Source organism: Brassica napus, chromosome C4 (genome assembly GCF_020379485.1).
Source record: "Brassica napus cultivar Da-Ae chromosome C4, Da-Ae, whole genome shotgun sequence".
NCBI classification, from domain to species: Eukaryota; Viridiplantae; Streptophyta; class Magnoliopsida; order Brassicales; family Brassicaceae; genus Brassica; species Brassica napus.
In genome coordinates this window covers 8,738,832-8,753,742 of record NC_063447.1, presented here as the reverse complement: position 1 = coordinate 8,753,742, position 14,911 = coordinate 8,738,832, and the positions used below count along the sequence as shown (strand labels likewise).

The following is a 14,911-nucleotide window of genomic DNA, read 5'->3' as shown; positions in this document are numbered from 1 at the left end:
AAAGTATTTTGATGTTCCAATATATAAGATGGTTTCATTTTTCTAGGCAATCTACTTTATTAAAAACTGTGTAACCAATCATATTTAATAATCTATTTTGTAATTGGTTGAATATCATTAATTTATAGTTTTAGTGATATTTTGTAGACAAAAAGTAATTTTCTTAATATGTGTGGTTTCACCTAAATATCTTATATTTAGGAACAGAGGGAGTAGTATTTACTAAAACAAATACACAGTTAGACCATCTCCAATGTATTTCCCTATTTTTTTTTCTCTAAAATCGAGAAACTCTATAATAGAGATGAGTTTGTCTCCAATGTATTCATTTATTTCTTCCTCTAAAAAAGAATATTTTTGATATATTCTTTTCTAATTTTACAAATAGTATCTTTTATTTGTGAAAGTTGAAAACCAACCCAATTTAGTGTAACATTCATAAAATTATGATATTATTTATACTGAATATTTTTATAAAAACTATTATGTAAATAAAAAGTATGATTATATATTTATATAAACATTATATTTTCACTAAAAAATATTTATTTTGGTTATAATTGTTAAAGTAAAAAGTTAAAGGATCATTTTGTAAATAAAAAAATATGTCTCTATTATAGAGGAATGCTATTTCTTCCTTTAAATATAGAGGTAATAGCAATCTCTATTTTAGAGGAAGAAATAGAATAAGGTTAGAGTGATTTTATCTCTAAATGCTATTATAGAGACAAATATAGAGGTGAGTTGGAGATGTTCTTAGCAGGTAAGTGTTACTTCTAAAAGGGAAAAACGCCAAATAAATTCTCAACTTTCAAAATTAGGCCAATAAAAGCCTCAACTAATTAGTAAGCCTTTTAAATCCCATACTTTTGAAATTTTCCCATTTAAATCCCGAATTTACTTTGACCAAGCCATTTAACGCATCTTAAAAGTCAACTGTTAAAAATATATTAACATCGTTAAACATTGATTACATCGTTTTAGCCTAATGAAACTCTTCTTAAATCCCCAATTCTCAAGCCCTAATTCCTTACTGTTAAAAATTCTCTTTTTTTTTCTCAAATCATAATTTTTCTCATCAGTGCCAAACTTATGTTTTGATAAGAGAACGAAAGTCTTTTTGATTACTTGTGTGTTCGTGAGGTTCTGAAACAGAAGCCTTTTTGGCTATTCTTTTGAATATGGGTTCCTGGTCTTTTATTGTTTGCGTTTCTGGTCATTTTTCTCTTCGTGTTGAAATATGTTAAACTGTAGTTAAACATTGCGTAAGTGTTGCTAAAAAAAAAACATGACAGTGTACACTCTTTTAACTCACATTCAAATTCAAAGACAATGTAGCTACATTAACTTCAGTTGTGTTTTGTTAGATCACTAGAAAATAGCCATGAAGTCCCACCTGATTGTGATGATGCTGTATATATGTTCCTCTTTTGCCTTGGCTTGAAAGCCGGTTGTGTTCTCGTTCATAATATCCAACTAAGTAAGGTTATTTGCAATTATTTTTTTAAGGAAGTTTATGTTTAGGTCAACGTAGTTCTAATATCTAACGGTGTTAATATGTTTTTAACTGTTGACTTTTAAGGTACGTTAAATGGCCTGGTCAACAGAAACTTGGAATTTAAATGGGAAAGTTTTTAAAATATGAGATTTAAAAGGTTTTTATAGGCCTAATTTTGAAAGTTGGGGATTTATTTGGCAGTTTTCCCCTTCTAAAAGAGCAATAAACTTGCAAAATATAAACTAATTACGATATAGACTGACTCGCATATCGATACCAAGAACTTCAAGTTTCAAGCAAGACACATGGAAAAAATTAGTGCAAACCAGCATCCCAGTTTTCATCTTCCTACAACAGGTGGACCGACCGTACATGAATCATGACCATAATCTGATCCTTACATGATGAGAAATTGATTGTGCTTACATTACTCGAGTGCATTTACAATCCAGGTGACTGAAATTACTTACTGCATGCTCTGTCAAATTTCTCTGGCTGATAAAAAAAAAATTGATTAATATCAGGATTCTACATCACTAATCCACAAATAGACTATTTGAATTTTCACACGTAAACTCAACTTTTTTCAGGAGCCTTTCAAGGCCCACCTCTGAAAATAATAATATGTCAACTAAATTTTCTTTAAACCAACAAAATTACCTTTGTGCAAAGACATGTATATTACATTTCAATATGAAGAAAGAAAGAATATAAAGAGACCAAAACTTTATTTTTATTTTTATTTTTATTTTTCAAGATGCTAGGAAATAGCCAAATCCAAGCATTGACTCTTTATCCAATGTCTATAACTGTTCCTCATCTTTCACTCTCTTCACCAAACCTCTCTCTCTCTTCTTATAAGAAAGAGCACACAAGTAGTTTTGTCTCCATGGCTGCTGAGAAGAAGAAACACTTACATGAGCTTCTTGAAGATGACCAAGAACCTTTTCATCTCAACCATTACATCTCCGAACTTAGGTCTCAGATGGGTTGCTCGGCTTTGCGTGTCAAGAAACGAAAGTCTGAACACGCCACCGTTCTACCTCCTGGTTTCTTCTCATGCGAGCGTTCTTGTTTCTTCGCGACTCATAATAACTCTCCCGACCCTAGAAAGTCTCCTCTCTTTGAACTCCGTTCTCCGGCGAACAAGAAGAGTCGTGACGGTCGAGTTTTCCTTCAGATACCGACAAGAACCGCCGCAATTCTGCTGGAAGCGGCGGCCAGGATTCAGAAGCAGCAGGTCGAGAAGGCTGATAATACAAATAACAGAGCTCGGAACCTAGGAAACGGGTTTGGTATGTTCGGGTCTGTTTTGAAGCGGTTAACTAACCGTAAAGCCAAACCGTGTCTGCATAGCGCTGATGGAAACGCGGTTTCGTCTGAACGCGAGTCGGAACAGACGAGTAGTAGCACCCGGCGAGAGCGTTTGGTGGAGGTTGATGATAAGTGCTTTTGTGAGAGCCCTTTTCATTTCGTCCTCCATACAACTCCTTCTACTTCCGGTAACCGGACTCCCCACTTCACGTCGACGGCTACTTCTCCGGCGAGACGCAGTACAGAGGTTTGTTCTCATTAATTATCTTTAATTGTTTTTTATTGGTGCAAATGTTTAATATAATTATCTGTTAATAATATTTAATTATTATCCAGTAAATGCTTAAAATTAATAAAAGAATTATGAAATAGTCTAAGTTTTATATCAGATTAGTAAAATACTCCTAAACTAAAACAATAAATCTAAATTATACAAATCTAGATTATTAATCAAAAATCATAAACCACAAATTTAATGCATTTTCCACACAAAATTGCTTATTTCCTTATTTTAGAAATATTAGCAAAAAGTGTTCCAAAAACAATATATATTTAGCAGTTTCATTTTTGAATTTTTATATATTTTCAGTAATGACTAAATAAATCCACTGCCAAATAATTCATACTAGTCATAAATTATCATACAGTAAAAAAGAGAGTAAAAAACATTCTATGGAAAAACATCTGATTAGGGCAGAGACACATGACCGGCTGAAAATTGCCTGTCTGATATTGACTGAATTATGTAAGTTCTTCAGTAGTACGGTTAAATATGTTTTTAGTTTAGAATGACGTATATGCCCCTATCCTCGACAGAACACATGTCGTAGAGCCTCGGTTTGGTGAGGGTGTTAATGTCATTTACATTTCCCCACTATGCCGATCATTGCATCCCACTAGATATTCAACTTGATATTCAACTTCAAAGATTTCAAACCAAAAGACATTTTCTACCTTTTAATTCAGTAGGTCAAGTCTTAAATTTAATGTAAACCAAGTCTTGTGTAGACTTAGAAAATGTCAGTATCATGGTTTTGTCAAAAGGTGAAATCTCTTTAGGGAAAGAAAATTTAAATGTAAAATTTACCCTACATGTGAGTGGAGTATAAAGAATCTGCACCGTAAAAAGTTATATAAGTGATAGAAGAATAATGAATGTCGATAGATAGCTTAAGAAACCACCTTCATGGATATAAATTTGAATAGCTAAAATTAGTTGTGGATCCAAGGCCAAAAATAGTAAAAGACAAAAAATGGTGAAACCAAATGTGTATTAAATGAGGTGTAACAGGACGAAGATAGCGATGAGACAGAGAGCTTAGAGAAAGTGAGAGGACAAGGAGAAGAAGATAAAGAAGAGGAAGACAAGGAACAATGTAGCCCTGTTTCTGTACTTGACCCTCTTGAGGAAGAGGAGGAGGAGGACCACCACCAACGTGAGCCTGACCATATAAATCTCCCCCCGTGCAGCTTTGAAGTTGTACAACGTGAGTCTCTCTCCCCCCCCCCCCCCCCCCCCCCCCCCCCCCCATCACATGTCACGGCCCCAAAGGACTTGGAAACATAACTTAAAATTGGTCCCCAAAATGTTTTAAACTTATGAACAGGGGCGAAAAGGCGGCTACTCAAGAAGCTACGTAGATTCGAGAAGTTGGCAGGGCTGGATCCGGTAGACCTCGAAGGGAAGATGTCAGAAGAAGATGAAGAAGAGGATGAGGAGAGCGAAGAAGACGATAACGTAAGGGTTTATGATTCGGATGAAGAATATGAGGATGTAGATGATGCAATGGCAAGAGAGAGTGGAAGCGCGGAAGAGGAGAGGAGGAAGAAGAATGATGAGAGGCAGAAGAAGTGGAGGATGATGAATGCATGGAGAGTAGGAATGGGTGCGGAGGAAGATGTGGACGTGGTGGTGCAGAAAGATATGAGAGGAGAGTCCGGAGAATGGACAAAACACGGTGGAGAAGTGGAGGAGGCCGTGTCTGATCTTGAGCTCTCTATATTCTTCTTCTTGATTGATGAACTTTCCCATGAACTTGTATCTTCTCCTCCATGAACAACTAATGAATTTTATTAGAGTAGCTAGGTTTCTAAATATCTTTGACTTGATAACGTTAATCCTAGAATTTCATAATTTCTTATTACTTAGAATTCCATAAAAATGTCACAAACGTTAAAATTCAGTCCGGTAAAAGCATCACCAATTTAAAATTCCATTTTTTTCTTCTAAAATATAATAAAAAAATAGAGTAAAATTGCTTCAACATAACTTCATATCTCACTTCATAATAAAATCATGAATAAACAAAAAAAATATTTTCTATTTATGGAGTAAACTCCATTGTAGAGTAAGATATGAGTTTAATTAAAGCATTTCTTATTTTATATTCTATTTCATTCTATTTTTTAAAATGGAGTGGGGTTGGAGATACCCTAACCCTCGGACCATCTTGATTGTGACCATGACCACATGTCTGTTATTATCTGATGTTTTAATGTTGTAATTCATGTCTTGTAAATACATAAAAAGTTGGACTGACTTAAAATTCATGTGTCACTGAACAACAATTTGTAATCTATTTCTCTATTAAAATTGTCAACATGTTTACTATATGGATTCAAACCCATGATCCAATTTTTTTTGTGTACATGAGTTGTTGAAAAAAAACACTCTAAGTTCCACCAAATTTGAACGTAAAATACTGCTTAATTGTCCCAAACAGACCGGATCATGCCTATTCAACTTTCATGCCGTATTAAAATACTCACATTGAAGGATCAAGAAATGGATCCACGTCTAAACAGCGTGTTCCTCACGAACGAATCAAGTTTTAACTTGAGACAAGTATACACATCTTATTTCAATAAGCCATATGAATATGATCGCAACATAGTACATCAATATATATTACAACATAAATACTTTCTAATAACCAATGTTTCCTGTACTACATTTTTTTTTACTCAAAACTAATTAACAAATAAATTAGTAAGTTGACTGATCTACGCTTTTGTATATACACTGTTGTAGTTATTTATCTTTTCAGATATGAGATTCATAATCGGATAGAACCATACTTGACGATATCTTTTGAAGCTTTTTTCGGACTTGGACATGAATGACTCGATTGACACCTGTGACACCAACCGATACTTTCTAGCATATTTGTATATCTTCTAGATTGATCACTTGAATATAATATGTATAGAAAACCTTTTTTCTTTGGAGCTATTTAACTCAAAGTAAAATAATTAGAATCACTGCTCTAGTTTCTTCAAAGAAACTTCCGAGCAGCGAAAAGACCATATGATTGGACCAAGTCATTAAACATAACTACTAATTTATCCTTCATTGAAAAATACACATCTAACTTTAAAATCTGAAATAATGATGGACCAACCTCCATTATGTGACGATCAACTGGACCACAAAAATAAAAATACCAATCACAAAGACTATGCTAGTCCCAAAACTACCCCTCAACACCTTTTTAATAACATCATTTTCACTAATTCCACACCAATAAAAATGGTTGACACGGCCGAGCCACCGCCTAAGGTCTCCATACACGACGGAGGAGAAAGCCTCCTCAAGATCCGCATTGACAGTATGCATAAGAAGCTAAAGGAGCCACCAAGATTGCTCAGCTCAGCCGCTGGAAAACAATCTTGCTCCATCTTCCGAGTACCTCAGAGCATGATTGATTGCAACGGTAGATGCTATGAGCCCCGAGTGGTCTCCATAGGACCGTACCACCGAGGCCACACACACCTCCAAATGATGGAAGAACACAAATGGCTTTACCTAGATGCTCTCCTCACTCGAACCCACCAAACAAAATCCTTAACCCTAGAGGATTACATGAAGACCGTCAAGAGCGTTGAGGACGAGGCACGAGAGTGTTACTCCGAGAGAATACACATGAAGGCAGATGAGTTCAACGAGATGATGGTTCTTGACGGTTGTTTCATTCTTGAGCTGTTTCGTAAAGTCAGTCAACTTGTTCCTTTCCAACAAGACGATCCAATCGTGGCCATGGCTTGGGTGCTTCCTTTCTTCTACAGAGACTTTCTACGTATCGAGAATCAAATCCCTTTCATCGTTCTTGAATCTTTGTTCCGTCTCACGAGAGGTGACGACGAGAAAGAGACCAACGCTTCTTTACCGTCTCTAGCGTTTGCGTTTTTCAACAACACCATGCACAGAACACACCAAGATCTCGCGAGGTTCAAAGACCAAAAAGCCAAACACCTCCTTGACCTAGTCCGGTCAAGCCTCCTCCCGGAGAGTGAGCTTCACGCGAGGTCAGTAACCAATCCAGGGAAGAAGAAGGTACCGTCAAACATCATCCACAGCATCTCGAAGCTCCGAAGAGCTGGGATCAAGATCCGCGAGCTTAAAGACGCGGAGAGCTTCATCGTTGTGAGGTTCAGACACGGAGCGATCGAGATGCCTAGCATCACCGTCGACGACTTCATGAGCAGTTTCTTACAAAACTGCGTGGCGTACGAGCAGTGCCACGTGGCGTGCTCCAAGCATTTCACGACGTACGCTACGTTACTAGACTGTTTGATGAATACTTACAAAGACGTTGAGTATCTATGCGACCAAAACATAATAGAGAATTATTTCGGAACAGAAGCTGAGGTTGCCGGATTCGTGAACAGTCTAGGCAGAGACGTTGCGTTCGACATGGCGGATTGTTATCTTAACGACTTGTTTAAAGATGTGAATGAGTATTACAAGAGTAGTTGGCACGTGGAGTGGGCTAGTTTCAAGTACACTTACTTTAGTTCTCCTTGGTCTTTTGTCTCTGCTCTTGCTGCTTTTGTTCTTTTGATCTTGTCTATTGTTCAGACTATCTTCACCATCTTCCAGGCTTATCAAAGATAAATTTCATTTCGTTTATTGCAATTCATCTAATTTGTTGGTCTATGATTGAATGGCACATGATATACTTTATGATAATGTTTTTGTAGTATTATACTAGTGGAACTAATTACTAGTATTATTAAGCACAATAACTTGTTTGGATTTTTTGTCCAGACGTATCATGCATCGATAATGTTCGAGTCATTGCCTGGAGATGGATGATATTATATACTTTTCCTGGAACATCTAGATATATTTATTAATATTAAAAGTGAGTTAATGACAACTATTCTGAAATTAATCAAATATAAGGGTTTAATTTTTAAAACAATACGAGATTGTTTGATAGCATGACTGTAAGAAATGGTCAATTAAATAGAAAATGTCAACGATCCTCTTTGCTCCGTGGATCAACTCATTCCACGTGACAGCTCGTGCTTCATAGTCAAAGTCTACTAGGAGTTTCCTGCGCAGAAATAATAATTTTTAACATAATATTTTTTATTTCAAAAAAATATATTTTGATTTATATTTTAACATTATTAATTTATATTTTAACTTCAATAGTTATAAAAAATCATAAACGTATTTTTGTAATCTTATTTTTTTTATTTGGTAACTATTTAAATTTGATTTTATTTAAATTTTAATAAAGATAAAATTAGATTTTATAAAAAATAGTTTTAATTATATTATTTTGTTTAATGATTATTTATTTTAAATATATATATATATACATATCTTCCCATCTAATCTTAAATATATACATATATATATATATATATATATATATATATATATATATATATATATTCTAATAAATTTGAGACTTTGTTTGTTTTAGTTAAATTGAAAAATCTTTTTGTTAATTTAAATGATGAAGATGAGCAGATAAATTTAAATGATGTTTAAATATTTAACTATCAATTTTTTTTTGGATTAGTGTTACTTTATTTAGTTTATTTTTATTAATGTGAGATACATATATACATATATATTATTATTTTAATTGTGATATATGAATTATTAATATATTTAATAGTTTACCATAAATAAATATTTATAAGAAAAATTGACATTAATGATGATATATGAGTTATTTTTATTACCTTATTTAAAATTCCTGCAAAAAAATTTAAATTTTTATAAGGAAATTTTACATCTCACAATTAATATGATGTCATGTCATTATTTTTAAAACCATGTCATCTATTTTAAGTGTCATGTCATCTTTTTTTCAGCGAGAATGATTGTAGTGACGACATGTGTATAAATCACTTCGCAAATATAGTCGAGAGGATAGTAAACCCCCATTGAATTTTGGTAAATTACCTATGATAAACATACCACCCTATTTTTCTTTTTAAATTTAGTAATATTTGAAGACTCTCTGGTCTAACGGGTTACCAAATATTAAGCGCTTTTTGACCACCTGAAAATCGATTTTCAGAAAACATATCGCGATCATGTGTTTAGATGCTTTTTTTTTTTTGGTAAACATGTGTTAGATGCTTACATATAAATATATATCTAATGTTGTCATGAATTTACTATGGATAAGAGAATGAATAATGTATCACAGATTCACAGTAAATATATCTATACTAGATGATTAATAGATCTATCAGCTAAACATAGTAGATTAAATTTATCATCCATAATTAAGGTACTCTAAACAGATATGTATGTCATATGATATGTTTTGTGTGTTTCTTTCAATAGTTATATAAACATTTTAAAATGGTGTTCGGAAAAAGGAACCTTCCAAGAAGGGAAAACAAAAATCTGGAATACGAGTAGTGAAGGACCTTTACAATTTCAACGTCACTAGTACCTATGTTTGATATTCGTGTTGGCCAAGTCTCTCGAAGAAGACTCCGTCGCCGTTTAACTCTTCTTCTTTAAATCATGCCTTCCCCCAACTGCATATATAATCACATAGACACACAATCCAACATACACATTTCAAACATCAATTACCAAACGAAACACCAATAATTTTTCCTTCTGTTGCTTTCAAGATCGTTATTTTGTGAATTTTCGATTAACACGAACGCAATAATGAACGAACAAACATTGGTCTCTAAACCTAGCAGACCAGAAAACATACCTGAGCCACTAGATCGTAAAGAGAATCAAGGGATGATTCAAGATGACGAGCGTTCTAAGCTTGATAGCCGCATTAATATTCACACGACACGCTCTCGAGGCGGCAGTCTAGTCGAGGAGGTCATCGACAAGCTTGAGAGATTCAAAGTACGTACGGTTAACATCTTGGTGGGAGTAGAAGCTGATGAACAGAAGAAATAAAAGTACCAAATGTTGAATCCATTCATTCAATTCTAACCAACAAAATTTCACCTGTCCACTGCTCTTCATGTGCAAGGATTGTTTTATTAATCTTCAAGCCAATAAATATGGGCCTGTAAGGGCCCGGGTCACCAAAATTGTGGGCTACATGGGTTATTATAGTTTAAAATGCTCATATAGGTCAAAACTGTTCCGAGCCTTCGTATATGTGTGTGTAGTATATTCCCATACATATCAACGGGTTCTAATTTGTCAATTGTTAATGTTAAATAAGCTGTTTCTTTGGAAACCTATGTTGTTTAAACTATTTTATGTATAAATTCGGATGCATTGTGTAGTTGACAAGCGTCGTGCTCGAAAACAAATTCAAAACTTTACCAGTATGAGAAAATAATCTACTTTCTTATTAAAACATCAAAGTTAACGAAAAAAAAAAATCAAAGTTAACATCAAAGTCAAACTAATTATCTCTCTTTAACATTCATTCAAAAAAAAAACATCAAAGTTAATACGATTTACTCAGTTTCTTAATATTAAAATATATAAAAACCGAAAAAGAGAAGAAGAAAAAATATTTTTAAACTCTAACAATTGTGAAATACTCAAATTGATATCAAATATATTTAGTTTATGTTTAGATTTTAATTAATTAATAAAATTATACATATTAAAAAGATGAGATGTCCACAAGAAAAAATATATCAATAATAATACTCTTAGTTTCTAGTATTTTAGAATATTATCAATTATCATAAACAAGATATGAGCCCGTTGTGTAGCAACGGGTTTTGTTTGATGTTTTAATTTAATAAAAATCACAAAATAATAAATCATTTTATTACAGTTTTATGATTAATTTTTTTGCATATGTTGTTTGAGATTTATTTTATAATTAAAACATGTTTTCGCACGTAAGTTCAAGTTAATATTTGTATTTTATAATCATCGTGCACAGATGAATTGTTATAAATTTTGTACTTCAGATTATAGAAAATACTATACCTAAATATTTAAATTGAACACAACCCGAAATAAGAAATTGAATGAAAATTAAAAAGAAATGAAAGTCAAATACACCAATCGAGTCAATGACAACATTATACATATTCTTATGTACTAATTTAATGTTTTATTAAATAAGTCTTTAAACTTTTATTTTGCTAGAATTTTTTTTAAAAAGGAAAACATTCTATTTTATAAATCTCCTTTTTATTTACAATAAAAAATATAAAAAATAATATTAAATACTCTTTTACAATTTTTTTTAAGATTTTAGAAAAGGAAAATTATTGTCATATAACCTATTATAATTATCTTCTATTTAAAATTTCAGAAAAAAATAAAATTGTTATCAAATAATCATTTTTAGTTATTAATAAATAATTTTAAAATTACTATTTTGACAATTCATATCAATACTAATAAAATTGTTATCAAATAATTATTTTTAGTTGTTAATTAAATACTTTTTAGTATCATGTTCATCATTAAATACTCTCTTAAAAATATTATCAAATAAATTTGTACAATTCTCTTTTGGTTAGGACTTAAAAATATGATACAAAATTTTTTGTTTAGGATTTTTTTTATAAAAAAGAAAACAACTATCAAATATTCTTTTACAGTTTTTTTAAGGATTTTAGAAAAAGAAATTAATATTACATAATCTTTTACAATTGTATTTTGTATAGGATTTAGAAAAATAAAATTTCTATCAAATAATTATTTCTAGTTAATATTAACTATTTTTAAAAGTTGCCATTTTCAAAATTTGTTTTTATTATCTTATTATATATTTTAATCATTATATATTTAAACACATGTTACAATATTAGAAAGAAAATTAGTATCAAATAATCTTTTACAATTATCTTTTGATTAGGATTCTGAAAAAGGAAAATTACTATTAAATAATATTTATAATTTTTTTTAATAAAATTTGTTTTTGTTAATATCTTAATATATATTTTTAATTATGAGATAGATTAACGGGCTTTTTGCAGAATTGACCTATAACTTAAAGTCAAACACAAAACTAACCTCCTTTTTTTTTGAAAATTGGTTTTGCCCTATTCACCCCAAAAGTTCATATAATTTACGAAAATGCCATCAATTTTTTTTTCTTTTTTTTTTCCGAAAATGACATTTTTACTCTCTCACCCTCATCATCTTCAAGTAATTACAAGATTGCCATTGTCATCAATACCACAACCACCATGAACAACCAATTTGAAGCTCTTAATGCTCCCAAAATCGATTTACCCTTCTTCTTTTTCCATTCTTGTGAACTAAACACAACATATCTCTCACTTTCTCTCCACAATGAGCTAAAAAAAACCCAAGATTTTGATTCTAAATTTTTTATGGTTCATAGAGTCATAGAAGCTAACGATTCTGGGTGGGTTACTTTCGTTTGTGATTCTGTGTGCTTGGAGAAGCCTTATGTATGCTAAGGAACTTATCTCACCAATTTAAGGTATGACATCGAGTTTTTTTCCAGATCTGTTCGTCAGACGACTTACTTGGGAAGTCGTCTGGCTGTAGACAACTTACCTGGAAGTCGTCTGGTCAACGCAGAGGTTATTTTTGCAATTGACTTTGAAATCTGTAACCTGAGACGACTGAAAGTTAAGTCGTCTGTTTTTGTTTGGTTTCAAAAAAAATTCCAAAGAACCTAGACGACTTACATTTCAGTCGTCATAGGTTAGTTTTGCATTTGACTGGATAATTTCAGAAGTTTGACTTCCCCAGACGACTTACATTTCAGTCGTCTGGCGAAAATTAAAATAATAATATTTTTTTAAAGTAGACGACTTACAGTTAAGTCGTCATAGGTTAGTTTTGCAATTGAAAAAAAACTTCAAAATTTAATTATACACAGACGACTTATAATTCAGTCGTCCACGAGACGACTTACTTGTAAGTCGTCCAGGATTTTTTTCCGAGATTCTGGTCAAACCTCGTAAATCCTGGACGACTTACATTTCAGTCGTCTCGTGGACGACTGAATTATAAGTTGTCTGTATATAATTAAATCTTGAAGTTTTTTTTTCAATTGCAAAACTAACCTATGACGACTTAACTGTAAGTCGTCTACTTTTAAAAAAAAAATTATTATTTTAATTTTCACTAGACGACTGAAACGTAAGTCGTCCAGAAAAGTCAAACTTCTGAAATAATCCAGTCAAATGCAAAACTAACCTATGACGACTGAAATGTAAGTTGTCTAGCTTTTTTGGAGTTTTTTTTTTAGCCAAACAATAGTAGACGACTTATTTTTCAGTCTTCCGAAATAACAGATTTCAAAGTCAATTGCAAAAATAACCTCTGCGTTGACCAGACGACGTATAGTTTAGTCGTCTGGACAACTTAGATTGAAGTCGTCCGCGTCTTCTCTGCTAGTTTTTAAGTCTTCTACGTTAGTTTTTGAATAACTTGTATTTTTAAGAGTGATAAGTGACTTCAAGATATATAAAACTCATATTTACAAAATATGTTCTCTCCCTTAGTTTTACTAAATTTGACTAAGTTTCTCAACACAAACTTATAATAAAATATGATATGCTTTGACTAATTACTATTGTTTGTTTCCATCTCTTAAGTATTATTGTTATAGACAATAATGATGACTATTGTTATGAGTTGGAAGAAGGGTTAAAATGCTTCTTAAAATGTTCTATCAATACAAAGCTACCAACATTCTTGTTTATTAAGATGAGAAAAAGGCGATTGGAGTTTATTATTGCATATGAGAGATCCAAAGATAAGAAAAAAGCTACTGAAGTCTATTATTTCATTGATTTGTAAATATGTAAACACATTGTTAGCACATTTAATACATCTTGGAAAACATTATTACTGATTTTACAAAAAAAATCACAACTAAAAGAGTAGACATGCAATTCACAAAACAGACCACAAACAAAACTATTATAGATCATTCCTCTACAAAGACAAGCTTGGATTCCACTTGAGTAGACAAGACCACACGACTTTTAAGAAGTCCAGACGACTTCTAAGAAGTCCAGACGACTTCCAGGAAGTTCAGACGACTTTGTCAGAAGACTTTTAGGAAGTTCAAAAGACTTCCAGACGACTTTACAGGAAGTCCAGACGACTTTACAGGAAGTCCAGACGACTTTACAGGAAGTCCAAACGACTTTACAGGAAGTCCAGACGACTTTGTCAGAAGACTTCCAAGAAGTCCAGACGACTTCCAGACGACTAACAGGTAAGTCGTCCCAGAAGTATTCCAGATCTGAAAAACCTGCATATTAAATCCAGATCTGAAAAACCTGCATATCCAAAAACGTTCAAATGACTTAAAAACAGAAAAAAATGAGTGAAAGATTAGATAAATCTACCTTTATAGAACACACAAAAATACATATCTAAAAATAATAGATCTACCTTTAAATTAGTGGAAGATGAGTACCATCTAATTAAAAACCTGCAAAAAAGATAGATTAGTAAGAAAGACATGAGACAAAACTGGAAAATTCATATAAAGTTTGGTGTTTTCAAGTCAAAGAGATTAGAGTGAGTTTGGAGAGTTTTAGTTTGAGAAAAAAAGTAAGAACTTTATACAAAAAGAAGTTACCAAATGAAGAAAAATCAGACATAAGAACTTACCAAAACGCTCAGATCTATTATGAAAGGGAGACTTTGTCAGAAGACTTCCATGAAGTCCAGACGACTTCCTGGAAGTCCAGACGACTTCCTGGAAGTCCAGACGACTTTGTCAGAAGACTTCCAAGAAGTCCAGACGACTTCCAGACGACTAACATGTAAGTCGTCCAAGAAGTCTTTCAGATCTGAAAAACCTGCATATCAAATCCAGATCTGAAAAACCTGCATATCCAAAAACGTTCAAATGACTTAAAAATAGAGAAAATGAGTGGAAGATTAGATAAATC

At 32.4% G+C, this 14,911-nt stretch overlaps 2 protein-coding genes across 2 annotated transcripts; both read left to right on the top strand.

The window, feature by feature from the left end:
* The first annotated feature begins 2,221 nt into the window (after positions 1 to 2,221).
* Positions 2,222 to 4,956, top strand: LOC106392381 (nucleoprotein TPR-like). The gene is made up of 3 exons (XM_048754605.1): positions 2,222 to 3,059; positions 4,104 to 4,299; positions 4,420 to 4,956. Exons 1-3 carry the CDS (start codon positions 2,256 to 2,258, stop codon positions 4,866 to 4,868), a joined length of 1,449 nt encoding a protein of 482 aa, XP_048610562.1. The 5' UTR covers positions 2,222 to 2,255; the 3' UTR covers positions 4,869 to 4,956.
* A 192-nt stretch (positions 4,957 to 5,148) lies between these two features.
* Positions 5,149 to 8,202, top strand: LOC106395500 (UPF0481 protein At3g47200-like). Its single transcript, XM_013835941.3, has one exon. The coding sequence runs from the start codon at positions 6,201 to 6,203 to the stop codon at positions 7,704 to 7,706; it is 1,506 nt and encodes a 501-aa protein (XP_013691395.2). The 5' UTR covers positions 5,149 to 6,200; the 3' UTR covers positions 7,707 to 8,202.
* The last annotated feature ends 6,709 nt before the right edge of the window (positions 8,203 to 14,911 follow it).

Bases quoted from the DNA above. Each gene is read 5' to 3' on its own strand.
- LOC106392381 (XM_048754605.1), top strand. From the start codon at position 2,256: ATGCTAGGAAATAGCCAAATCCAAGCATTGACTCTTTATCCAATGTCT. The intron at 3,060-4,103 runs GTTTGTTCTCAT...GAGGTGTAACAG, and splicing joins CGGCGAGACGCAGTACAGAG to GACGAAGATAGCGATGAGAC. The intron at 4,300-4,419 runs GTGAGTCTCTCT...ACTTATGAACAG, and splicing joins CAGCTTTGAAGTTGTACAAC to GGGCGAAAAGGCGGCTACTC.
- LOC106395500 (XM_013835941.3), top strand. From the start codon at position 6,201: ATGATGGACCAACCTCCATTATGTGACGATCAACTGGACCACAAAAAT.